Below are 27,077 nucleotides of genomic sequence, written 5' to 3' on the forward strand. Positions count from 1 at the left end.
TCGGTGGAGATGGACTCCCACACGCAGACGAACCTCGCCAGCCGGCCTCCCACTGGGGTGCTCAGGTGGGGGCCCGACGCTACGGCCGGTTCAGTCCTGCTTGGAGGCGGCCTTGCCACCTTGGCGACGATGTCGAGACCCCCCTGACTTGCTGTGTCCTCTGTAGGCCTCCTGCGACGAGGAGCGGGCTGCTGGCGGTACGTCGAGGAGCCGCCGCCGGATCCCTTGGAGGCACCCTGTCTGCCTCCGGCGTTCTGAAAGGGCGGCCGTCGATGCTGCAACACTCCCAAGGCCTGAGCCGTCTCCGTATCGGTCTTGATGGCCTGAAGTGATTCATCCACTATTTTCCCAAACAGGTTGTTCCCGTCGAAGGGCATGTCCAAAACTCTGGTTTGAACGTCCTGGCGGAAATCAGTTGCCTTGAGCCATCCCCGCCGACGAAGGCAAACACTGTTGCCCAACTGGCAGAATCCTGTGTCAGCGATATCCGTGGCTACCGTTATGGCGTGGTCCGACGCCACCTCACCTTCCCGTAGGATCCCCAGCGCCTCAGACCTCTTGTCGTCCGGTAGAAAGTCCAGCAGGGCTGCGATCTTGTACCACAGCTCCCTGTCATAGCGGGCCACAATCGCTAGGGCGTTGGCCGCCTTAATTGCCGTTGCCGCAGACGAACAAGTTACTTTCTTACCTGGTAACGTTCTTTCGATGTGATGGTCCGACGACGTATTCCATACCTATGACAGTAATCACCACAACAGCTGCGCTGCTTCGGAAAATCTTCGGCGTCTGTGTCCTGCGTCGATGCGCCGTCCCCGAGGACCTCCTCCGACGGCTGACATCACCGGATGTGATAAGTAGGACGCACGATGCCCATAGCCTCTGTTATAGTTTTTTCCCCCAGAACGTGTGCCACCAATTTTCTGCCAGTCAGACACACAAGGCCTTGCGGAACGCAAGCTGCAATCGCAAAAGAAATTCTGCAGCGGGGAAGGTGGGGAGGGAGCGATATGGAATACGCCGTCGGACCATCCCATCGAAAGAACGTTACCAGGTAAGAAAGTAACTTGTTCTTCGAGGGGATTGGGTCTTCCGACGTATTCCATATCTATGTAAGACTCCCAAAGCAGTACCAAGCAAGGAGGTGGGAAAATAATTTAGAACACATTTTGCATGCCCAATTAAATTGCAGAATATAGGACTGCCTTGCCAAAGGCCAGATCCTGCCCTCTGATGGAATCGAGGGAGTAGTGCCGTACAAAAGTATGTACTGAAGCCCACGTGGCTGCATCACAGATGTGACGAATAGGAACACCCCTCTGCAGGGCAGTAGACACAGCCACTCCCCCGGTAGAATGGGCACGCAAGCCAGCCGGAGGGTCCTTACCCGCCAAGCGGTAACACTCGGAGATAGCTAAAATAATCCAATGAGAAAGTCTGTTTCGTCACAGCTTGTCCCAAACGCTTTCCAGCGTAACCAATGAAAAGTTGATCGTCCACTCTGACCCGGGAACATGGGCGAAATGTAAAAGCTCAACGCTCTCCTAGGATCAAGCCTATGGAGCCTCTCCTCTTCCGTACCAGGATGTGGAGGAGGAGAGAACGCCGGAAGAACAACCTTCTGGCTCAAATGAAAATCCGAAACCACCTTCGGAAGAAAAGCAGGACGAACTCTAAGGACAACCCTGTCCTTGTGAAACACAGTGAAGGGTGGCTTAACTGAAAGTGCCTGTTCTCAAGAACTCTGACACTGGGAGAGTCTGGGCAAGTTGAAACTTGTGCACCATGTGCTGAATGTGAAGAGCCCTCACCTGGGAAGGAAAACACTGCCCCAGGGATGTGTCGAGCACTGCTCCGATGTACTGGAGCCGCTGCGTTGGTGTCAAATGGGACTTCTTTAAATTGAGGGAGAAGCCCAGCTTGTGAAGGGAGTGGCAGGTGACGGACAGATTATCCAGGACTTGCTCGGGAGAGCTCCCCCTGATCAACCAATCGTCCAGGTAGGGGTAGACGTGAATCCCCCTTGCCTGAGATGCGCTGCCACCACCACCATGAGCTTGGTGAAAACCCTCGGGACGGAGGTCAATCCGAACGGCAGGACCCGAAACTGAAAGTGCAAGTCGCCAACCGCGAACCTCAGGTACTTTTTGTGCTTGGGATGGATCGGCACATGGAAGTAAGCATCCTTGAGGTCGAGAGACACCAACCAGTCCTGAAGTTGAAGGGCCTGGAGGACTTGAGAGAGAGTAACCATCTTGAACTTGTCCTTCCTGAGGAGTTTGTTCAAACCGCGGACGTTCATGATGGGTCTCAATCCCCCGTCTTTCTTCTAAATCAAAAAATAAGGGGAATACCATCCCTTGTTCCTCTCCGCTACAGGCACCAGTTCTATGGCGCCTTTCTCCAGCAGGGCTTGAATTTCCTGCACAAGGAGCGGATCCAGACTCTTCAAAGAGAGGTTCCCAGGTGGATTGTCGTGAGGCCTCTGCCGAAAAGGAAGACAGTAGCCGTGGGTTATGATCTCCAGAACCCACACATCCTGGCCTCATGACTGAGTGGTAGCAGCTGCGGCGTTGCCTGAGGGCAAAGAGGCAACTGCCCGAGCGGACTTGGCACCTCGAGTACCCTTGGTTCCACTTCTGGCACTCTTACAGTGGCTTCTTTGACTGCTAGCTCCTCTCGCTTTACTGAAGGACGAGTAATAGCGATAGGAACTCCCCTCCATTGCTGTCCCCTAGGACAAAAAGGCAGAGGTTGGCGAATTGCAGCGCCCAACGACTTCGCTGCAGCTTTGGAGGTCTGCACCCTTTCAAGGCTCTCGTCAGCCTTGCGGCCAAAAAGATGTTCCCCGTCAAAGGGCATGTTGAGGAGCCGGGACTGCACATCAGGAGCGAACCCAGACTTCCACAACCACGCAAACCTGCGTATTACGGTGCTCGCCGCCATGGACCGGCTGACACAATCTGTTATGTCCAAACCCGACTGAACGGCCTCACACTTGGCATCCTGAACCATAGCAAGGAAACCATCCCCTTCGGGAATACGTTCAGCCGCTAATGCAACACAGCTCCACAGAGTGTGTGTGAAACGAGACAAGGCACATATGGAGTTGGCTGCCTGAAGCTCCATACCCCCCAGAAGAAAACACTTTCTTCGCCCAGCCGTCAAAAAGTTTGTCGTCCCTATCCGGAGGGATGGTAAGATATGACGCCTGCTTTGCCGGGGCCGTAGCCGCCTGCACCACCAAACTCGCTGGAGTGGGGTGCCTGGACAAGTAGCAGGGGTCGCTACTGGCTGGACGGTATTTTCGCGACAAAGACTTGCCCACTGCCTGGAGACTCTCCGGAGCAGTCCAAGCCGCCGGCACCCTTCTCTGCAGAGCCATATGAAACGGCAAAACCGGCTCAGTGGGGGGACCAAGATCAAGGATGTCCGTAAGATCATCCTGAACGAACTCCCCTGGTGGAGCTAACCAACCCAAGTACTCGGTGACCCGAGACATAAGGCGCCGATATGAAGAATCGGCATGAGTGCCAGGCTCCGGCCTACAAAACTCCACCTCCGGAGGGGTGTCCAGTCCACTGGCATCATGCAGTGACTGCCTCAGGTCATCAAACTGGCTATGGCCCGAGATAAGCTCATCCGGTACCGGAACCAAGCCGTCAGAGCCTTCATCGCCCTCTGAAATGTACTCCAGGCAGTGAGAAGAAGACATCTGGGGACCAAAGCTGTGGCTGACCTTAGCCAGAGCCTTTCTAGGGGCTAACCCCGTGCAACTGCCTTAAAAGGCGGCGAGGGCGCCGAATGAGTCGGCGCCGACAGAAACGGCATCGAGCGAATCGGCGTCGACGTCAGCTGCAGCGCCGCCAGCATCGGCGGCGTCGACACAGGCCTCGAAGTTGGAGCTCCGAGCGCGTCTCTCGACGACCTAGGCGCCGACGAACCCCTCAGAGGCGGAGCCTCGAGAGAAATCGTCGCCGACCTCGGCGCCACAGGAGTCGACGTCTTCTTTGAAGACGGCACAGGATCACGCGGTCTCGAGCGCGTAGAGGACCGGGACCTGGAACGGGCATGGCGAGAACGGCTACCCTTGTCCGAGTGGGACCTCTCCCGTGAGCCGTGCCGACCACCCGAGCCCGAAGGCGTACGAGCGGTGTCTCTCGACCAATGCCGACCGACCCCACTTGGAGGCACGGATGGACCGGTGCCCTGCAATTCATGAATCACTAGCATCTGCTTCCCGAAGGAAGCCCATTCCTCCGGTGTCGCTTGCATGGAGGGATAAGCGACCCGCCGACGGGCGGAGTCCTCGGAAGAGGATGGGGAAGGCGACCGATGTCAGCGCTTCCGGGAATGCCTCGAAGAGGCGGAGGAGTGGCGAGACCGGCTCCTGGAAGGAGACCCACTGGACTTCCGACGATGACGCGAAGAGTTGCCCCTCGAGTCATCCGTCGAAAGCCCCGCAGACCTCGAATTCCGGGGCTTAGACACCCGACCAACCGGCAGCCTCTTCTTGCGTTCCCGCAAGGCCTTTGCCGTGAGTGACTGGCAGTCGACACAGCTTCTTATCTGTCCCCCTTTCTCTTTGTATCTACAGGTTGCACGTGTACACCATACTGTTCTACTCATAACAGTTGATGTTTTTAAGTTGGATTTTCGTAATTTTGATAAACTCTCCTGATGAAAGTTCTCGGAGTAAACCTTCCAAGAACAGAAACATGTCGAGACAATGTCCTGGATATGTGCAGGATTAGACTAACCTAGGTTATTAACTAATAACCAGAAACCGAAGTACATTGTCATTTGTTTGTTGAATGTACTGTATATTTACGTGTCACCTTACCATTTGATGGGAATTGACAAAATCCTTGATTTTTATTTGTTGTTCCTAACTAGATATTATATGTAGGAATTTATGTTTGTTGTTATTAGTTGAGTGATTTAGAAACTTTTTATGTGTACTAAACTAAAGATTTCTAAGTTTTTTAACTTCCTGATTGTGGTGTACAATCTGTCAGAGAATGGCAGGAACCACTCTTAGACCGAGCCCTGGACTTTCACTGACGCGGCGAGTCACCCCTCGAGTCATCGGTCGAAAGCCCAGCGGACTTCAACTTATGGGCCTTAGACACCCTATGTACCTTCAATTTCTTCTTCTGTTTCCGCAAGGCCTTAGACGTCAGTGACTGACATTCCTCGCAGTCGTCGGTGGCGTGGCTTTCGCCGAGACACCAAAGGCAGATGTCGTGTGGGTCCGTGATGGACATCTTCGACCTGCAGCCCAGACACTTTTTGAAACCCGACTTCGGGGTAGCAGAACAAGACAAAGACATTTGCACAGAAGAATCGAGCGCGCCGAGATTCCGAAGCAAACACGTTGCCGAAAAAACAGATCTGATGCTACGGACGCCCTGCGTCCTATATATAACATCCAGTGACTTTGACCCTCGACGAACAATGCATCAACGTCATCGACGCAGGACGCCCTCTGCCGAACATTTTCCAAAGCAGCACAGCTGTGGTCATTACCGGTCATAGATGTGGAATACGTCGGCGGACACAATCCCCTCGAAATGCTAATACAATCAGTCAACAAAACTGAACCAGCTAGCACATAAAAAAATGAGGCCCACGCTTCCAAAAAGTAAAAATATAAACAAATATATAAAGAAGAATAAAACTAATAGCGCTAGCACTACATCTAACAATCTTAACGTAGCCACAGTTAAGCATTCCAAAAATTTATTTTATAAAAAATATTCCACCGTAGAGTGCTTCAAAATCTTTCAAGAACAGCAGAAAAGTCACGCTCAACCCTAAAAAATTACAGAAGACTCATCCTGGAAGCCCTCATTGACAGCGCAATGCTCCTCAAAAGAAAATTGTTTATATTAATTTTAACCAGAATGAAACCACTAACAAAATGAATCCGTAAACTACAAAAATCAGGATGGCTACCTTTGCAAACCTCTATACAGGTGAATGGATTCACACAACCAGCACAGAACCGTATTTCAATGAAGAGGCATATACATAAAAGCAGAACACCCCAATTGTCATACATAGTAGTGGCCGAGGGTATGAAATGGTAGACCGGGTCATTATGGCACAAGAAACCCTCATTGAAAAAATGTCCCCAACAAACTTACAATCAACTCTTCATTCCACCGAACCAATCCGTCCAGTCTTCAAATGCCCCTGCACCGCAATGTGTAGCATATACGGCAGCAATCCTTCAAATCTTTACGCCAATTCCGCAATAACTACGTGAAAGTAAAAGAGAAAACTAGAATAAAAACGTTCTTAACCATGGACTCCTGTCCAGTGCGCAATTACACTGGTCTGCGAGGACATTAGCCTGCATTTCAGGACGTGCTTCCAAAGCACCTTCAAGCACATGAAAGTGTTAGCAAATCACCATTCTACTATACGGAATCTTCTCCAGAGACTGCACTATGCAAAAAGTCCTGCTTAGATCTGCAACATTTTAATAACATGGCACAAAGAACTCCTTCAACAAATAGACCACATCCAAAATAAATATTTTGGAAGTGAAGATCACTTACACTATTCTAGTAACTTTAGAGAGGAGTAGTGAAAACCTTAGAAATGCCAATCTTCTAATAAACACGTACAGAAAGAAATAGTTAAAAGCACTTCTGCTGAAGTACCAAACCAAGAATGTGTGTGTTGTTGCAGAACTTTTTATAAAACGAGCACCAAACCTGTAGATACAACTTACAAAATAGAAGGCAATGAGGAATCCCAATGGTTCCAATTAGCTCTATTTATTATAGCAGAAAACAAATACAAAATTACTAATCCCTCAATACCTTGGACATACTGCAGTGCAAAGCTTGATAATAGCCAAATGCCTTCACTTACTGTAAATAATAACTTGGAAATATTCCCACTTCCAAAACCTCCCCAACACCTTCATTTGTATGAAAGCATTATAATCCAAACAGTACACCCATTTCAAACTATAATACACCTTCAACCCAAGACAACTGAATTGCCTCCTTCTGAATTACTAAAAGGCATTTGTGGCAAAGTAGTTTATTTGCCATTAGATCTTAAAGAAAACGTAGCACTCCACGAGTGCAATGGCCAATAGATCAATCTTTGATTATCCCAGTGAATGGTGTACCAATGAAAGAAACAAATTTGGCAACAACTATTAGACTTAAAGCTAGAAAAGCCCTACAATATCTTAAAGAGAACAATGCGTACTACAAAGAAATAAACATTGACCAAAAGCTAATGGAAACTGCCAAAATAATTCAGGATTCCTTACCAATTGCCCAATTCGAACTTTTAGATCCTATTACAGCATCCAATATTTTAGTCCAGTATACAATTCACCCACTGCACTCCAAAGACATCATAAACGATGCGCTAGAAACATATCAAATGCGTCAAGCCAAAGGATCTCCAATCAGCATATCGGAAAAAAGTGCAGAAGCACAAGCCTTTCCTCTACACTTTCCTACAGGAAAGGGGGAAGATGTGATGAAAGATGCACACAAATAGCATCAGAATACCGCTCTTAACAAATGTATTCTGAAAACCCCAGATTCAGACAAAACGTTGAATACATATTCCAACTCCTGTTTGAAAGTTTATATTGCAACTCAGTGTTACAGAGTTGCACACACATTGAAAACAGGTTCCATTTTTTTTTTAAACATCCCTGCTACCCAACTACTTCAAAAGATAAAAGAAAGATGAAGGTTTGCAGTCAAATATCACAAATCTCTTGGCAAACATGCATTGTACAAAGGAATACTGGTTCCAACGTCTTGCTGATATATGGTGTATGCTAAGGAACCTTGAACCACCCACATGGTTTGTCACAGAGTTGTGCAGAATATGCATGAGAGGACTTGCACGACTTCCTAAGCATAGCAAACCAAAACAAAACAAAAAAGGGATAGACATAAAACATCAGTAGAACTCTGCTCTCTCGACCCTGTAAATGTATCAAGATACTTTCAAACTGCATTATTGCGATGCTGCACTTCATCTGTAATAAAACTATTCCTCCCCTCGGAGAAGAGGAACACTTCTTTTGGAGAAAAGAATCTCAATCCAGAGGAGCAGCAGACATCCACATGTTTTTGTGGATAAAAGGTGCTCGTAAATTTTGTCATGACAGTGATGCCATTGTTTTGCAGTTTATTCACAAATTTGTGACCTGCAGCATCCCTTCAGAAAGCACACAGTGAGCTACATACACACATTTTATGCTTCCAAAAACATAAGTTTGGCAAATATTGCAGAAGCAGATATACAAAGGTAATTAATATAACAAATGCTGCTTTGGTTTCCCTAGACCAGTTTCAGCAAAAGGACAAGTAACCAGCTTCATATCTTCTGTTAGACACCGCGTGAAAGGCAAATCACCTAAAAACACATACTCCTTTAAAAGAAACAAAGCTTCAAAGTACATCAATGATTACAATGCAATCATTGCCCTCTTGTGTAATGCAAATATAGATATACAATATATTGCAGTCACAAAAATTGTACAGTGTCGGCATAAAAATGCTCTCCCATTGATAATGTGGATACTACGAAGCTGCATACCATTTAACAGGCACAGCATTATATGGCAAAATTGAACACAGACTGGCTAAGCCTAGGTCCTGCTGCATCCAGAAAAAGAGTGCTGAAATCATACCAAGACATAGAAACATTATCCAAAAATGATCCCAACAGCCATGACATTTTGAAAAATATTTTATTAGACACATACTACCCAAACAGAAGTAGTGCTTTGGAAAATATGTGCCTGTACCACATAGGCCAACATTTCTCCTACAAGAATAATGTTAAACCAGACAAAGAATGTCGTGGAAAATACATGGTCAAAACATGTGAAGGCAGCCTCGTCAAACTTACCAAACCCAGCCTAATTAAGCATATCAAGTTATCATTTAAAACTCTTCAACATAGAGAACTTTACCATATGTCCCTACTCCAACTTTTTAAACCATGGAGAAAAGATGATGTATTTGGCACCCATGACTCATTTGAAGCGACATTCAATGCAAATGAAAGCAGTATTGCCAATGTCAATTTCAAGCAATACAAAAACATGTTGGACAATGAACGCCAACAAGAGGAAGAAGTTCAAGCACAACTAAATGAAGAGACTCCTGAGGGCAGTCAGCCTTCTGTTACAGGAAGCCAAGAACCACTTGGAGAGCCTCTCATAGTAAATGAAGCAGAATTAGCCATGACTGAATTAGAAAACACCATGTATCAATATAAGCAATCAGAAATAAACGTGGCACTGCTGAAAGCATAACTCAATGATGAGCAACTTGGCATTTTCCTAGAAGTCAATAAAGAAATTGAACTTGGGTTGCAGCATGAAAGTAAAACTTTTAGCTGTCAAAATTATAAACCTGTACTCTGTACTCATCTATGTAATTGGTGAATTTGGTTCAGGCAAAACATTCTTAATAAACATCATCAGAAAATTCCTCCAAAAGTTAGCAAACAACAAGCTTTCAGCTGTTTTAACTGCCCCCACACAAACAAATTAGAGTACTACAAACTATCAACAGAAGCTGCTACTGAACTATGCAGAATTTTGAAAGAAATGAAAATGCTCCTAATAGATGAGGCGAGCATGGTCTCCAACCTAATGTTGGCTTTAATTCAAGTCCTTAAAACGAACTACAAAGAACTCTTAGGAGGAAAACACATTATTGTTTTTGGAGATCTCCTACAATTAACACCAGTGAAAGGTGAACCTATTTTTAAAACCTTAGGACATAAACAATGCCGCAACACACTTGGCAGCATAGGAAATGTAAATCTCTGGCAACATTTCCAATACAGAGAGCTAACTCAAAACGTGTTTCAGTCTGCCAACCTCACCTATGCTAACATTTTAAAAAGCATGAGGACTGGTCGGTCTTCTAAAGATGCTCAATCTATCTTAAATAGTAAACTTATCCATGACCTGTATGGGCATGACACATCTGCTCCTGATGTCATGGAACAATTAGCACAAAGAAAATGTAAAATGTATGTCATTAATGCCAACCCCAGCAAGCTGTACACAATACAATGAGAATGTTAAAAAAGGAAATGCTACCAATAGTGCATATTAGCTCCACAGACAAACTGGAAGTGCATGGCATGACACTCCCTATGTGTCAACAAGCAACAACACGACTAAATATCTTAGTAAAATGTATCTCCAACACAGCTGGTTTGGAGAAAATATTAACGCTGTGTTTAAACCACAGAGTAATTCTGATACGTAACCTTGACGTGGAGCAAGATTTAGTTAATGGAGCACTTGGTACAGTTGTTGGATTCCAGACATACCCACATGACAAATTCAGTTGGTCAACATCCACTTTGATAAAATGTCAAAAGTTAAAAGGATAGGACGCTCAACAGTACGATTCCTTTTTTTCAAGGACATGTATGTACGTCTCTTACATATGCAGTTACTATTCACAGATCGCAAGGTCTAACCCTAGATCAGGCATTGGTTGACATTTGCAGCACCGTCTTAAAGAAGTTATGAGTTATGTAGCACTGACATGTCTACGTACACTTGAAGGACTATTTCTAGACAATTTTGATGCAAGCAAAGTCGAGGCTGACATTCCTTACAGGTACTGGCTCTATAGCACCTTTCTCTAGCAGGGCCAAAATTTCCTGCACAAGGAACGGATCTGGAACCTTTAACGAATGGCACCCTGGTGGATGATTGAGGTCTCTGAATGAAAGGGAAGAAGTAAACTTGGGCTATGGTTTGTAGTGCCCAAGCATCTGAAGGAACACCCTGCCATTCTTTCAAATGCTGCGACAGTCTGCCTCCCACCGGGGTGTAGTCAGTCAAGACCTCAGAGAGGTTTTGAGGCGGCTGAAGCAGTGGCTGATGGAAAATATGCTGCTGCTTGCGCAGGCTTTTCTCCTCGCCCACCACGAGGGAACCTTCTTTGGCCTCTTTGACCTGCCATTCCTCTCGCTCTTCCATCTGGGGAGTAGTAGCAAAAGGATCTACCCCTCCAAGACCGTCCACTGGGGTTAAAGAGCTGAGGCTTCAACTCGGGGCTGGACCAAGAGACTCTGCTGCCAAAAAGATGAGACCTGTCAAAAGGCATATTAAGGAGTCTAGACTGAACGTACGGTGCAAATACAGATTTCCTTAACCACGCAAACCTGCGTATCACGGTGCTTGTCGCCATCGCCCTTCTGATGCAGTCAGCAGAATCCAAACCCGACTGTAGACTCACACATGGCCTCCTTGCCATCTTTTACAATGGCCAAGAAACCGTCTCTTTCTTCCCCTTTGTGAATGTGTTCAGCCGCCATGGATACACAATCCCATATGGTGTAGGTGAATTTTGCAAGTGTACATGTAGAGTTGGCCGATTTGAGAGCCATGCTCCCGGCAGAAAAGACTTCTTTGACCAGGCGTCTATACGCTTATCATCCCGATCTGGTGGAATGGTCGGATAGTCAGCTTGCTTGGAGGCCACAGTTGCTGCTTGCACCACCAGGCATTCTGGGGTAGGTTGCTTAGACAAGTAGCTGGGGTCACTATTTGACAGCCTATATTAGTCAAATTTTTATTGACCGCCAGACTTGATACTGGTGCTTCCCAGTTTGCACTTATTCTCTTTTGTAGAGCGACATGAAAAGGTAGGATTGGATCCCTTTGAGGATTTTTGTCCACGATATCCATGAGGTATTCCCGTTCGAACAGGAGGGCAGGCCTGCTCCATCCCATAAAATCATTGACCCAGGTCATTAATTGTCTGCAATGTGCATCTAAGTGATCAGCTGATTCTGGCTTGCCAAAACCAAACTCTGGTGAGGTGTCCACCCCACTTGCTGTTTGTACATTTTCACGCAGGTCCTGCAACCTAGATTCCTCTGATATAAAGTTATCAGGGACATTAGGAGTGCCATATTGCAATCCAAAAGGTGAGTCATTGTCATCAGAAGGCTCATTGTCTCATATGGATGCAAGTGATTAAAATAAATCCTTGCTAGGCAATGGTGTGAATGATTTTTGAATTACTGGTAAAGGCGTCGTTAGGGAGAATGATCAGAAATGTGCTGATTCCCTTCTACCTTAGAGACCCCCCAGCGCTTTTTGCTTGACTTTTAATTTCTAACCTGGAGAAAGAGCACAAGACCGTTTTCCAACTCTTTCATTTATTTTTCTGTGATTTGGACTCGTTTCTTTTGACTTTGGAGTATGACAAAGTCCATAGGCATCATCTTTACATTGTGACACAGAGCACCTTCAGTGCAGGGACAAAGGGAAGTCTTCCAGATTTCCCAAATGTTTAAATACCTTCTCTTGGTAAAACTACTGTTTACAAAAGCAGTTAAATGAAATTGAACAACTTACCTGTAACTGTTGTTCTCCAGCATGGGTCTGGCATGGATTCACATGCTCATGAATATTCCCCGTCGTCAGGCTTGGAATACTCGGTAAAGAAAAAAATCAGCATCAGTTTCGGCCTGCCAGTCGGAGGAGAGGACGAAGGCCATTCTGGGCAAGGTGCGGCGCCCGCTAGCCACGGACGTGGCCAGGGTGAGGTCTATCAAGTCCTTCCTCGGGATGATGTCCGATGATGTCCTCATGCATCTACCTTGTACCCCTTTGCAGACTTCGGATGCGTCCGCTACAGGAGTTCCTCGACGCCCGCTGGTTTCAGGCGACGGGCTGCTTCGAAGACAGGATCCCTCTCGACGAGGAGTTCCGTTGGGTGATCCTATGGCGGGGTACCCATGTGCACCTTACTACAGGCACAGACTTTCAGAACCCGGCGTTTCAGGAGACGGTGACGACGGACGCCTCTCTGGAGGGTTGGGGGAGCCCACACCGGAGATCTCCATGCAAGAGGCCTTTGGCTCCCAAAGGAGAGGTTTCGCCACATCAACATTCTGGAGCTTCGAGCAGTGGTCTGGGCGCTCAAGTCGTTCCTTCCGTCCCTCAAGGACAAAGTGGTGAGGATCTTCACCGACAACACCACCACAATGTTCTACATACGGAAGCAGGGAGGCACCAGATCCCCAGCCCTATCCAAGGAGGCCCAGGATCTGTGGCACTGGGCCGTCGGCCAGGGGATGTTTCTGGTTTCCTTCCACTTGGCAGGAATAAAAAAAACACCATCGCCGACTAACTCAGCAGGGAGTTGCGCTCGTGCAACGAGTGGGGAACTACGTCAGGACAGTGGGGAACTACGTCAGGACCAGGTGGATGGCTCTTTCGACGATGGGGCAAACCCCGGATCGACTTTTTTGCGACGGCGACGAACTCCAAGTGCCAGAGGTTAGCCAGCAGGTTCCCGCAGCCGAGGAGCATGGGCGATGCTTTCTCGTTCCCTTGGGACGGCCTGTTTCTATACGCGTTCCCTCCGTTGCCGCTCCGTCTCAACTAGCTCAAGAAGTCCAGGTGCAGGATGATCCTCGTCGCACCGGCGTGGCCGAGGCAGATCTGGTTCCCGGACCTTCTGGACTTGGCAACGTCCCCACCAGTCAAGCTGCCAGCGGACGCGGATCTTCTCTCCAGAGAAGGAGGCGCCATTCTTCATCACGACCCGAAGTCACTGAACTTGCAGGCCTGGCGCCTGCAGCACTAGAGTTTGGAGGGTACGATATCCCGGCTGACTGCAGAGAGGCTTGCAAAAACCAGGACGTCTTCAACTCTCAAGTGTTACGGTCATAAGTGGAAGAGGTTCTCTGTCTGGTGCCGTGCACAGAAGATTAACCCTCTGTGGATTACGGCCCCTCAAGTACTGTCGTACCTACTGTCGCTGGCCAAAGCTGGACTGGCTCACGCCGCCATCAAAATACATCTGGCTGCCATCTCCCTATATACCAGGACTACGGGACAGGCGTCCTTGTGGTCTCATCGCCTGGTGAAGGAATTTATGAAGGGACTATTCCGATCGTTCCTGCCGGTGAAGGCGTGGGAGCTTATTGTGGTGCTGACCAGGCTCATGGGGGCCCCATTCGAGCCTGTGCATTCGGCGCCTTTGAAGTTCCTGTCATGGAAGACAGCGCTCCTCGTGGCCATCACCTCCGCACGACGAGTGGGAGAGATCCAGGCCCCATCTTGCAAGCCTACATACTTGACTTTTCATGACACGAGGGTGGTGCTGAGGACGCACTCCTCCTTCATGCCCAAGGTGCCGTCAGACTTCCACCTCAACGAGCCCTTGGTGTTACCAGTTTTCTTCCCGTCGCCTTCGACGCCGGCCGAGAGGACTTTGCACTCGCTGGATGCAGCTAGAGCGCTGAAGTTCTACGTGGACCGCATGAAGAGATTTCGGAAGACGTCACAGCTGTTTGTGAACTTTAGGTCTGTGAATCAAGGGAAGGCTCTCTCGAAGACTTCCATTTCCAGATGGCTCTCCGGCTGCATCATACACTGTCACCGGTTGGCAAACCGACCGCTGCCCGGCCGTCCGAGAGCCCATTCGACCAGAGTGATCGCTGCTACCACGGCATTCATGTCTGGTGTGCCTCTGCTGGACATCTTCAGGGCCGCTATGTGGAGGTCGACGCACACCTTCACAAGATTCTACTGCGTCGATAGGGACTCCAGGGAGGAGTGCAGGGTCGACCAAGCAGTGCTGCGCAACCTATTTGCCTAAGGTGAGCCTGGTGAGGCGGTAAGAATTGCTTAATGTTGAGTTTTGTATGTAATGCTTAATGTTGAGCCTTGCCACCTCCCGTGGTTGTGCATGTGTGTACTGCTATGTATTCTTATATTCATGAGCATGTGAATCCATGCCAGACCCCATGCTGGAGAAGAAACAAGTTACTTACCTGTAACTGTTCTCCAGCATGGGTCTGGCTTGGATTCACATGCGAACCCTCCCGCCTACCCCTCTGCGGCTCTTCACTTGGTCATACTGCCACTTTGCGTGCTACCAAATCGGTGGATGGCTGCCAGAGGCGGGGCTTAGGGAGAGGGCAGTCATTGGCTGGTGGCAGTATGACCCAGAGATCAGTGATTGGTTACTACTAAGAAAGACAGATCAGAAACGAAACTTATTTTTCTTTATCGAGGATTCCCAGCCTGACTGGGAATATTCATGAGCATGTGAATCCATGCCAGACCCCATGCTGGAGAATTGTGCTTTTCTACTAAGGGCTGCAATTGCAGCTGCAGTAAAGCACCCATGGGTGTCCATTTTGTCAAAATGGCCCAGTCTTTTTTTGCCATTTCTTGTTGGAAAGGTCCTTCTTGAGATTTACTCTGCGTGCCAAACCAGGTTTGGTCCCTTTGTTCATTTGATCTTTGGCGGGATTCACTGGTGAAGCCCGCCTCTGGCTCCAGCGTGTCTAGCAGGGGCAGGAAGCGAGGGAGGTGCCTGAATCTCCATGTGCTTAATCCCTATGGTTACAGGAATGCACCCAAAGGTGATTGACCGGCAGGCTGTCTTTGGGGGACATACAAAAACATCTAAAACATTGTTCAAGACTTTTTACCTACCTGCAAGAAGTGCTTTAGCTCACCTAGACATTTGCTCAACAATGGCTGTCCTGGCTCCCTGAAAGACTTGTCTTACCTCTGACTTTGTGCTTTGCTTTCCCCCAGGGAAGGGTTAATTTACTTTGCATTAGAGGGTTTTAATAGTACTTAGCTGCGTAAGAATATTTGTTAACCATTGTTTTAGTCCCTCAACCTCTTCTTTTGGCACTAACCTCAGTATTGCTCTAAATGTACAGTGATATATTAATGTCCACAGTGTCCTAGTTATTTAAGTCACCTCAGGGTGCAGGAAATATTTGTGTGCCATCCAAAATGGGTATTTACTGACTTAAAGAAATTGTGCATTTTGAAAGTATATTTTTGTGTTATATATCTTGCTCCCTTCTGAAGGCTTATTAAACAATTAATAATTGTTTAATCAAGAAACCTTGAGTGTAAGAGTTTCTTTGGACACTTGTCACTGTGAATCTCTGATAACACTACAGCTCACATTGACTCCTCTTGAGATAAGCCTGGCTGCTCAGTCACTCTACCAACTTGTATAGTACATGCGTATACCAAAGGTTATGTTAACTATTGCCAAGAGGATAGGGATGGTGGAGTCTCACACAGGCTACGGCATACAATCTTGCCTAACAGGTGTCGATGGCATTGATGGTTTCAAGCCAGATGCCAATAGAGCCGTCACTAAACTTGTTTTATGTGTCAATGCCTTCAAAGAAGACTTCTTGGGTGTCGATGACTTTGACTTGTCCGTGGGCTTAATCTGTGACAGACTTCGATGGCGCAAAGGATCCTTCGATGACACTTCATCGTGCCGAGGCCTCGACCGCATCTGATGCAACTGGCCTTTGTCTCTGGCTCAACGGCAAACAGGATTTGGCTCGAGCACTTTCCTTACTGGGTTCAGAAAGCACAGTAGGAGCATGGCCTACTTCCTTCGAGGGTTTCTGGCTCTCGAAAATCTTTAGCATTTCCTGCCTGATTGCTTCCCATTCAGGCCCGGAGTAGAGGCATTAGTGGGGCAAGATATACTCATCTCTGGAGAAGAGTCGGATAAGGAAGATAAAGAAGGTGATTTATGATGCCTTTTCTTCGATTTCCTCGACGAGGAGTGTTGAGAGCCACTCAGAGACCTGGACCTTTTAGTCTTCCGTCGAGGAGAGTCGTCTATCGCATTGTCCGAAGAATTCTTTTTTGACGGGGTAGTTGAAGGGGAATTTTTTGGGGGAGTCTACCTACCACCAATTTTTATGTGAATTGCGCCGTAGTTCATGAAGCGAAAGCTTCCTCAGAAAAACGGACCTGAAGCCAACGTGTGCTGCTTGTTCTATATAGAACTTCAATGACATCATTCTTGAGACGGAGGCCCTCAAAGGACATCGAGTCGACCGCATCGATGAACAGCGTCCTCTGCCGGAAAAGAATTTCTGAAGCTGGATATTGGTGATATCAAAGATGAGGAATACATGGCAGGACACAAGCCATTCAAAATATAGGGGAAGGTACAAAAAGAAAATATTTCGTAACAGTTACCTGACGAGTTAGCATTTAGTGACCTCAGCTTCTCTGCAGCATTTGATAATGCACACAGTGAAAAAAGAATACCAGCACATTCAGTTTCAACCACTGGTCCCCGAACAACAGCATTATCCCTCGGTGCATGTCCCATCTGTTGCTAACAGACAGCTTGATAAGATATTCAGATGGAGTACTACAGCACATAGCTTTTTAGTGATTTGGGATTAAGGCAATTCAGAATCTGATGCATTTTGATGACCTTATGTACCAGTTTTCCCTAGTTCAAGTCCTCACACTATTTGGAAAATAAGTGTCAGTCTTGGTATGTAAGCCTTTCAAACCCATGGCTTGAGGGCACATTTAATGCGTCTCTTGGACTTTATGGTTTGATCATGTCTGCTCAGCATATTGGGGAGTTGCAGCCATTGTCAGCAGAAGGACCCTGCACTGTTACGATATGCAGTGCTCTGTACTTTAACTTCCCAGAGGGAGAGAGGAGTCATCGGAATTTGGATTTTCTCAAAAGGCCCTCACGTTTTATTTATGCCATACAACATTTTGTTTGGTTATCATTTTAGGTGGCAGGCAGCGGTCCAAAGCACCCATGGAACATTGTATTCCTGCATGCATTCTAGAATGCTACACGGTTGAGGAATGGACAAAAGCCTGCTATAGAATAAAGAACAGATGTGAAAAGCACTGGTGTGAGTGTACAGCCTGGTTGAATGGAGAAAAACACTGCCAGGAGAAACTGCACATTTGGAGGTGGCTCCGGTCAAAGCCTACTAAGAAAGAGGGAAGAGGGGCACTACCTGGTAGACGAAAGAGTGCTGCCATGCTTCTGTAATGAACCCTTATACAATAATCATCATACATATAGTGCGTAAATAAAATTTCAGGTGCAAGAGGGAGAAGGTCTCTAGGCCACCAGAGACGAGCAATGGATATTTCCAGACAAAAAAAGCCTGTTGTTGCCAACAGGGAAACCTTCTTGCACTCCCAACAGGCCTATGCCCTGTACAGGAATCGTGTATATGGCATATAAATTCAGAGCTGTACCTTAGAAGCAATCCATGCTTTTAGAGCCCTAGGGCTGTTAGGTTTTGTCAATAACACATTTTAGATGAGTTCAAATGAAGGAAACACATTTAATTTGCAAGGGTGTTTAGTGCACCCAACAAGGTTTTCGTGAAGTAGTACATAAATCAATTTAGTGAACAAAAAGCAAATAGCTTAAAATCATTCCCAAACATGTTAGATGTCTGTAATTCTTACAAAAGAACCAACAGTGATGTGTCCAAATGAACTCAAATTGTTGTTTATGTAAAACTATAGCCAACAAGTCTCAAACTGTATGTTCATCTTCAGGGCATATCAGAGTAAATGTTCCCAGTATGTTCAAGATGTGTCATGACCTGTGGATGCAACAGGTATATGTACTTAGTAACATGTTTAATTTCAAAACATATGTCCTTTGAAGTACGTAATTAAAGTCATCACCAGGTACTAAGCTGTATGGATGTATGTCAGGTACTAAGCTGTATGGATGTATGTCAATGTATCGCTCTATCCCGCACGGAACCAATAAATAAACATAAGGCCCCGCTGTTAATTCTAAAGAGGTCCAATATGGGAGAAGCTCACATCCATATCAAACGGATCACAATTATCCCAGTTTCCATATACTAGGTAGGAGAATATATAGAGGTGCTGGTGTGTATTCACCCGCCTTGTGGACAAAACCAACAGTGCGGGGATGTATAGCAAGTTGTTACGCCTTCGTGGACTAGCTGAACACTGTAATGAAGGGTAGATATAAAATGGCTATTGTTATACAACTTGTTCACTGAATTCGAATCAATATATCTTTTATGGAGCTGCCTCACTCGCATTGCATAGCATCAAATCAACTATCTTCTATAGATAAGAAACAAAGCACCCAGACTAAATGGGTCATCCTTGTCTTTTACAGTTCAGAGAACAATGTGACCATTGCTGTGCTAAGCAAGTGCGGTCCGCATATGGGAAAAGCATATATACAACTGCGTTTAATATCGGAGGTGCCGTTATCTGTTTGCTGTGCATTAGAGAGACTACCGGCGTGCTCTTGTGTATGCGTATATATTGAAAATCTCAGTTAGTACTGGATCACTTACACTAAACAGTGTTTGCCTGTCCTGAAAGGTTGCTACTGTTAGGCAGAGTTTGTATGCAGTACCCACTTCGACCACTACACACAACTATGACGACAGGTGTAAGCAAACCAACTTTTGGTATAAGTCTGTACTACACAGTTTTTGGTAGCGGAGCCGCGCAACCAGGCTCATCTCAAGAGGGGAATGTGAGCACTAATGATGTTACATAGAGGTCTACAATCACAGGTGTTCAAATAAACTCTTACTCTCAAGGTTTCTTGGTTAAACGCTTATATTAATTTATTCAACAGTCAGTTATAAAACATTTGCTAAAAGGAGGCAGTTAAATATCATACACACATACTTCAGTACTATACTCGTTACATTTTTGAGGCATTCAGACTATTTTGAAGGAGGAGCAAAAAGGAATAGGTTCGGAACATAAAAGGATTACAATTATTCTTAGACAATACAGATACTTTCAGTTCACGAGAAGAATCAATTAAATTCAATATGCTAGTCCAAAGTCAATGGGCTAAAGTCTTGGATAGGATAAAACGGTTCTGGTAAGTAAACGGCAAAGTCTCTGTAGAAGTTCTCAGACGTAGTTTGTAAAAAGATGAATTATATGTTGGGTCACAAGCGTATTAAGCCTGCGAGTTGCAAAAGTTTCAGGTACTTTCACAGTGAAAGTTAAGTTCTCTCGGTCGGGTTTTCACAGTACCTTACAATGAAGAAAAAGATACAGCTGAAGACTTCTGTTCCTGCCAGTTCCTGCAGATCTTGCTGTTCCTGAACCTCAGCTGTGGGGACAAGAGGGAGGACGTCGGGGGACTCCTGCACTGCGCTGGGACTGGTAAAAAAGCTGGCAATGGGCAACTCTTCAATTCCGGTAGCTGTAGACAAGCACACAAACTGGTGTCCCTCTCCCTGGTTATTCGGTTTCCTGCAGCACTCAGAGAATGGTATCCAGGTGGCTTAGTGTCAGGTTGATTGGTCCCACCAACTCATCGGGGGAAGCCGTCCTTGACGGTCTTCTCTGTCACGATGAAATTGGCGATTGGGACCTGCACGCGGGCTTCACTGGGCAAACCAATTGTCCAGGACTTGCAGCAGCTGTCCTCTTCCAGCTCGTCTTCGGATCTTTAGGTACAGTGGTCGACTCTCACTTCTGGCCCACCCCAGACACTCAGGCGCCAGAGGCGGTCTTCAGTCCTGAAGGGACCAAACTTGGTTTGGCACGCAGAGACCAACTCTAGAAGAACCTTTCCAAAAAGAAATGGTGAAAAAAGAAGACCAGAACCTGTTTAAACAAAAGGGGGTTTAGACGCCATATTGAAAAACATGGCTCCTGCGATGTAACGCTACCAGTGTTCGCGGTCGTGAAATATCATGGCAGTGGTTTTACACCGAAATACCACCAGCCATTTCGAGAGGCAAGGGTAGCATTTGACTGCTACATGAGTATCTCGATACAGGGGATACTAAGTAACCCCTCCAGCACTCTATTGTAAGATAGGGTGTGCTGGGTCTAGGAATTTTAAAGAGACTACTAAAGTCAATTTCACTTTACTTACTCTGGGAAACAGTAGTTTATCCCAGATAAGGTATTTAAACCTGGGAAAGCCTGAAAAAGGTTTCCCTGTGTCACTGCACTGAAGGTGCTTTGTGACAAATGAAAAGATAATGCCTATGGAGTTGGTTAGACTCCATAACCAAAGGAAACACAAGAGTAAAACACATCTCAAAAGAGTGGAGAAAAAAGGGCCACACACTCCAGGTAAAAAAAATCAAGTCCTCAAAATACATCAAAGTTGCTGGGGGTCTCTAAGGTGAAGGGAGAATTCACACATTTTTGAGAATTCTCCCCAACACTTACCCAAATAAAGTGCTGCCCGAAGGGAGTCAGTCGTTATGACGGTAATAGGTATTCACATTTGTGTTGAATTTTGACACATCACAGTTGGTTCATTTGTAAGAATTACAGACATGTATTATTTAATAACATTTATAAAGCGTGCAGCAGCCCAAAGGCATCGTGGCGCTGTTACAAGACAACATGCTTAGTTACATAAATAATACATGAGGGATGGGGAAGGAGGGGCGCAGGAAAGGGAAGGAAGGCAGTGTTAGTTGAGGAGTGTGGTTTTTAGCACTTTCCTGAAGACTGGGAGGGAGGTCTCATCTCCAACTGTGTTAAGTAGGGCATTCCATAATTTAGGTGCTATATGCAGGCCAATCCTGCCTGCTTTGGACCTTTAGAGGGGAGGGATGCACAGTTGGTTGGCGTGGCAGGGTCTTTTGGGATGTGCAGAGCTATCCGACGATAGTCTCTGAAAGGTAGGGTGGGGCTGTGAGCACTAGTGTGCAAGGGTGAGGGTATTGAAGGTGATCCATTCCTTCACGGGTAACCAGTGGCCAGCTCGCCTGGCTTGCGCAATGTGGTCTCTTTTGGAGATTTTAAGTGCTGCTCTAAGGGCATTATTTTGTATGATTTGGAGTCTGTTTAGATTTATTGCAGAAGTGCCTGCTAGAAGGACATTGCAATGTTCTAGTTTAGTCCCAATGGTGGCTCTGGCTATAGAAGTTTGAAAACGATTATAAGCTATCTGCTTTTTGTTCACTAAATTGATTTATGTACTACTTCAAGAAAACTTTGTTGGGTGCACTAAACACCATTGCAAATTAAATGCGTTTTTTCTTTATTTGAAGTCTTCTCGTCAAAGCCGAACTATTTGCTATGAGTTGGGTATAACTACATTATCCCTTCTTTGATGGCAATATAATTTAGATGCATTTTTATTCTGATCACAAATGCATAACATTTGACTGAATTCAAAAGAGGTGTTCGGAGGCCTTTTTGGAAAGCTATATTTCATGGAGGATCTCAATCATTGGCAAGGAATACGTGTGCTAGTGTTTGTGGTGCCCAATAGAAAAAAATCAAGACCGATAGTCTAACAACCTGACATTTCAAGGGTACGTTGTAAACCTTTAGGACACAATTAAGGCACAATGCAACTATCACCTCACCTTGTTACCTTGAATCAAATGAAAATCTTTTCCATATGCTTTCAGTCCCTGTTCAAAATTCCTACATTCTTCTTCTGTCCAAACAGACAGCTCCTCTGAAAGAGATGCACATTATTTTTAGACTGTACTTTAAAAAGCAAACCACTTTAAAAACAGAAAGACTAGTAATAAAACACTTAAAAAAAAAATAAACTCAACGTGTATCAAGAGGAACCATAGTGTTTCGGTGGCTAAACATAATTAAACAATTAAACAATACAAGTCTAATACTAAGAAAGAATACACAATTGGCTAAACATCAACATCGCTTGCATGCCCTCTGCAACGCTCCATAAAATACTATTGTACACGGTGCATTTTATCATACAAGTACAGACCTACACATCTATAAAGATTACATAATTTCTAAGCAGAAATTGCATGCATAATTGCTAACAATCTATGTGCAGTGGTGTGAATGGCCCACACAAAATGTAATGAGGAGTACCTGGGATATAAAACATCGATAGAGAAAGAGGACAGTCTGGGGACTCCTTAAAAATGCCCTGAGCCTCTCCTCCACAGAAGAAGCCGAGTGTCACTGTGTTGCTGAGGAGTAATGCTAAGGTTTCCATGAGACCGGTGTTTCCAGCCTTTATCTGCCCACTGCAGTCTTTCCACGCTCTTTGCTATTCTGGGAGGAGAATACTATTCAACTACAGCATCACTTGTGGAGCGCGCAGAGATACTGTGTAGTTTGCTGGGAGCTGTTTGGGAGGTGTTATGTAAGATTTTAACCCCAGAACTTTTTGCTGGACTGTCGATTATTTTCCCTATACCTCACAGTTAGGGAGAATTCTCAGAAATGGGCTAATTCCTTCTACCTTAGAGACACCCAGCTCTTCTGCTGGACTTTAGGACTTTACATTTTTACCTTGGAGAGAGTGGGACCTTTTTCCATTCTCTCATGTATTTTTCTTTGATTTGAACACTGTTTCTTTTGGTTTTGGAGTCTGACAAACTTCATAGGCATCTTTTTACATTGTGACACAGCACCTTCAGCGCAGTGGTACGAATCCAAATGATTTGCCCGCGGCTGAAAGTACCGCGGGCAAATCGTTTGCATGAGAAAGGTGCGAACTACCAAAAGTTTGCACCTTTCTCATGCGAACACATATACATTCTCACACCCACACCCAAACATACCCATAACACCCCCCCAATCCACACCCTCAGCACACCCCCAACATAAACAAACCCCACATACCTTCATCTTCACGCTGGTTCCCTGCAGCACCCTTTCCCTTTCCCTTCTGTGATCGGGAACCGGCGCTGCAGGGTCCTTTTCTTTTCCTTTTTGTAATGGAAGTTCCCCTCAGCCACCGCTCACTATACCATAAAGTATAGCGAGCGGGGCGATGCAGGAGACATACCCGCAGCCGGTTTTTTTTTAATGGAAGGCTGCAGGGGTGACCTCCGCTCACTATACCATGAAGTATAGTGAGCAGGGCGATGCAGGGGACACCCCCCGCAGCCCTGTATTTTTTTATTTTTAAACGAAAGGCTGCGGGGGTGTCCCCCGCATCCCCCGCTCACTATACCATGAAGCATAATGAGCGGGGCGATGCAGGGGGCAGCCCCCGTTTTTTTTTCAATTCTACCACCAAAGGTTTGAACTTTTGGTGTTCCAACCTTTGGTGGTAGCATTTTTAGAACTTTTGGTCAATGCAACAATTTTTTTTGTGGGCAATTTCAACCGAAACCGAGTGGTACAGGGAAGTCTTTCAGATTTCCCAAAGTTTTACATACCTTCTCTTGGTTAAACTACTGTTTCCAAGAGCAGTAAAGTGAACTTGACTTACTTTGTAGACCCAGCACACAATATATTGACTTACTTTGTAGACCCAGCACACAATATCTTGTATAGGGTCACTTAGTATCCACTGTGCATACTTTCTCATGTTACATTTTTATGTTAACCTTTCTAAAATTAATGGCTGCTGGCAGTGGTTTACTTTGTCCAACCATTTTGTGTTTTTACTGCGGGATACGTTCACAGCTGCAGTTTAGCGCCCATAGGTGCCCATTTTGCAAAAAGGCCTGGTCTTTTTTCGCCATTTCTTGTTGTAAAGGTCCTTCTTGAGATTTACTCTGCGTGCCAAACCAGGTTTGGTCCCTTTGTTGGTTTGGTCATTGGCAGGATTCACTGGTGAAGCCTGCCTCTGGCTCCAGCTTGTCTGGCAGGGCAGGAAGCGAGGGAGGTTCCCGAAACTCCCTGTGCTTAGTCTCCGTGGTTACAGGAATCCACCCAAAGGTGATTGGCCGGCTGGCTGCCACCCTGCTGTGTGAGTGACAGCTAGGCTGCAAATGAATGGGAGCGACCTGCATAAAAGGGGAGGTATTTTGCTTGAAAGGCAGAGTCGACCACTGGATGAAGGAATCCGAAGAAGAACTTGGAAGAGAAACTTGCTGCAACTCCTCGACCGTTGGTTTGCCCGGTGAAGCCCTGCTACAGTGCTGAAGCTCCGAATTCGACTAGAGAAGCCCTGCAAAGGACGACTTTGACTATTTGTCAATGTGAATACCTATGTTACAACCCTACAAGCTCACATTGACCCCCCCTTGAAATGAGCCTGCCTGCTCAGGCACTCTACCAACTTGTGTAGTACAGACTTATACCAAAGTTTGGGTTCCTATTACCAAGAGGACAAGGCGGGTGCAGTCTCCCACAGGGTACTGCATACAATCTTACCCAACACTCAGTGAGTGGGAACCTTTTTCCACACTCGCAGATCCTTTTACTCCTTTGATGGGTGTAATATTGAAGACTCTCCATAGTGTTTTTTAAAGTTTTTTTACTCCAACAACTTTTGGTATATACCCTTCTATTGTTATAGGGTTGCCCTTTGGGCTCCCCGTTAGGCAGGATTGTATGTAGTAACCCTGTGGGAGATTATACCAACCCTGTTAGGCAAGATTGTATGCAGTACCCTTTGGATGCTCTACAACAACCCTGACCTCCTGGCAATAGGAACCCAACCTTTGGTATAAGTCTGTACTACACAGGTTGGTAGTGTGGTCGAGTAGCCAGGCTTATCGCAAGAGGGACCAATGTGAGCTGCAGGGGAGTTGCACAAAGATTCACATTGATAAGTATTAAAATAAACTCTTACACACAAGGTTTCTTGATTAAAACATTAATAATTTGTCTCTTATAGTAAGCCTTCTTTAGAAGGGAGCAAGGTTAAGCAACACAAATATAGCTCAAAAATACACTCTTAGTTTTCTAAATCAACAGATACCCGTTTCGGATGGCTCTACCTACACCCTCAGGTGATATCAATTACTAGGGTGCTGTGGACATTCATATATCACTGTTTGCATTCAGACGTTATTAGGAGAGCGTCAAAGAAAAGAGGGATCAAAATAAAGTGTTCACGCAATGATTCTTAAGCTTTCACTAACCCCCCAATGCAAAGTCAGTTAACCCTTTCCTTTACGGAAGGCAAAACACTTAGAGGGGTGAAGAGTCATTCAGGGAGCCAGGCGAGCCAATGTTTAAGTTAGCAAAAGTCAAAGTGAACTGAAGCACTTCTTGCAGGTAAGTAGAAAATCTTTCACAATGTTTTTAAAGTCTTGGTTGAATAGAAGAAATCAAAGTAGGGCCACAAGATGATTAGGCTTGTGAGGTAAAGAAGCTGATAGCAACTCTACAAATGCAACCAAGCAAGTCCCCAACGAGGAGAAGTGGCTACAAAACAAGAGGTAAGCTCTTAGACTTTATAGTACCTTTAGGTTGAAGAAAAAGTGCAGCAGATGACTTCTGTTCCTGTGCAGCTCTGCAGAACTCTATGTTCCTGGGCCTCAGTCGTGGGGACAAGAGAGAGGACTTCTGGGGACTCCTGCACTGCAACAGGACAGTCACTGCTTGCAACCGGAAATCTTCAAACAAGTGGCACTTCGGTGTTTCAGCTCCTTGCATCTACTGTAAATAGCAACACTGCGGTTCCTGGCTGTCGAGATGGGCTTTCTGTGCATCTGCGCTTCCGCACTCTGTTGGGGGGGCTCAGGCTCGGTCAGTCCTGCATCTTGGGAGTCCGGAGGATCTTCCTGGAGGGCTTGGCCAGCTTAAAAGCAATGCACACAAACTGGTGTTCCTCTCCCTGGCTAGCCAGATCCAACAGCAACTGCAGTGGAAACTCGACCAGCTTCGAGAGTATGTCCAGGTGGCTTACTTTGGAGTGGATTGGTCCCACCAATTCAAAAAGGGAGAAGTCATCCTTGCAGGAGCTGTCGATACGAATTTGGAGTTTCAGCACAGCACCTCCCTTCCTTCCTTCCTTCCTTCCTTCCTTCCTTCCTTCCTTCCTTCCTTCCTTCCTTCCTTCCTGCCCCTGCCAAACAATCTGGAGCCAGAGGCGGGCTTCAATTGTGAATCCCGCCAATGGCAAAATGAACAATGGGACCAAACCTGGCTTGGCGCGCAGAGTGAATCTCAAGAAGGACCTTTCCAGAAAGAAATGGCAAAAAAAAGAAGACTGGGCTATTTTGACAAAAATGGCACCCCTGGGTGCATTACCGTGGCTGAGAACGCAGCCTGCGGTAAAATCCCATAATGGTAGTAAAAAGTAAACCACTGCCACCAGTCATTCAGTGAGGAAAGGGTAACATAGAAATGATACACGAGAAGCTAGACAAAGGGGATAGTAAGTAACCCCTCCAGCACCCTATTGTAAGATAGTGTGCGCTGGGTCTATAAAGTTACAAATGTAAGTAAAGTCAATTTTACTTTACTGCTCCGGGGAAACCGTAATTTATCCCAGAAAAGGTATTAAACCTTTGGGAAATCTGAAAGACTTCCCTGTGTCACTGCACTGAAGGTGCTGTGTCACACAATGTAAACGATGATGCCTATGGAG

General features: G+C 46.1%; 1 protein-coding gene across 7 annotated transcripts in view; it reads right to left on the minus strand.

Annotated features, from left to right (window-relative positions):
• Positions 1–27,077, minus strand: part of MIER1 (MIER1 transcriptional regulator) — an 846,254-nt gene that overhangs the window by 190,957 nt on the left and 628,220 nt on the right. For all 7 annotated transcript variants that reach the window (XM_069641951.1, XM_069641950.1, XM_069641954.1 and 4 more), the window contains one exon: positions 22,180–22,274. In XM_069641951.1, coding sequence (XP_069498052.1) covers positions 22,180–22,274 — 95 coding nt within the window. The remainder of the gene's footprint in view (positions 1–22,179; positions 22,275–27,077) is intronic.

The sequence above is a fragment of the Ambystoma mexicanum genome, chromosome 1q, assembly GCF_040938575.1.
Source record: "Ambystoma mexicanum isolate Mex_15411 chromosome 1q, UKY_AmexF1_1, whole genome shotgun sequence".
In the NCBI taxonomy this organism is placed as follows: domain Eukaryota; kingdom Metazoa; phylum Chordata; class Amphibia; order Caudata; family Ambystomatidae; genus Ambystoma; species Ambystoma mexicanum.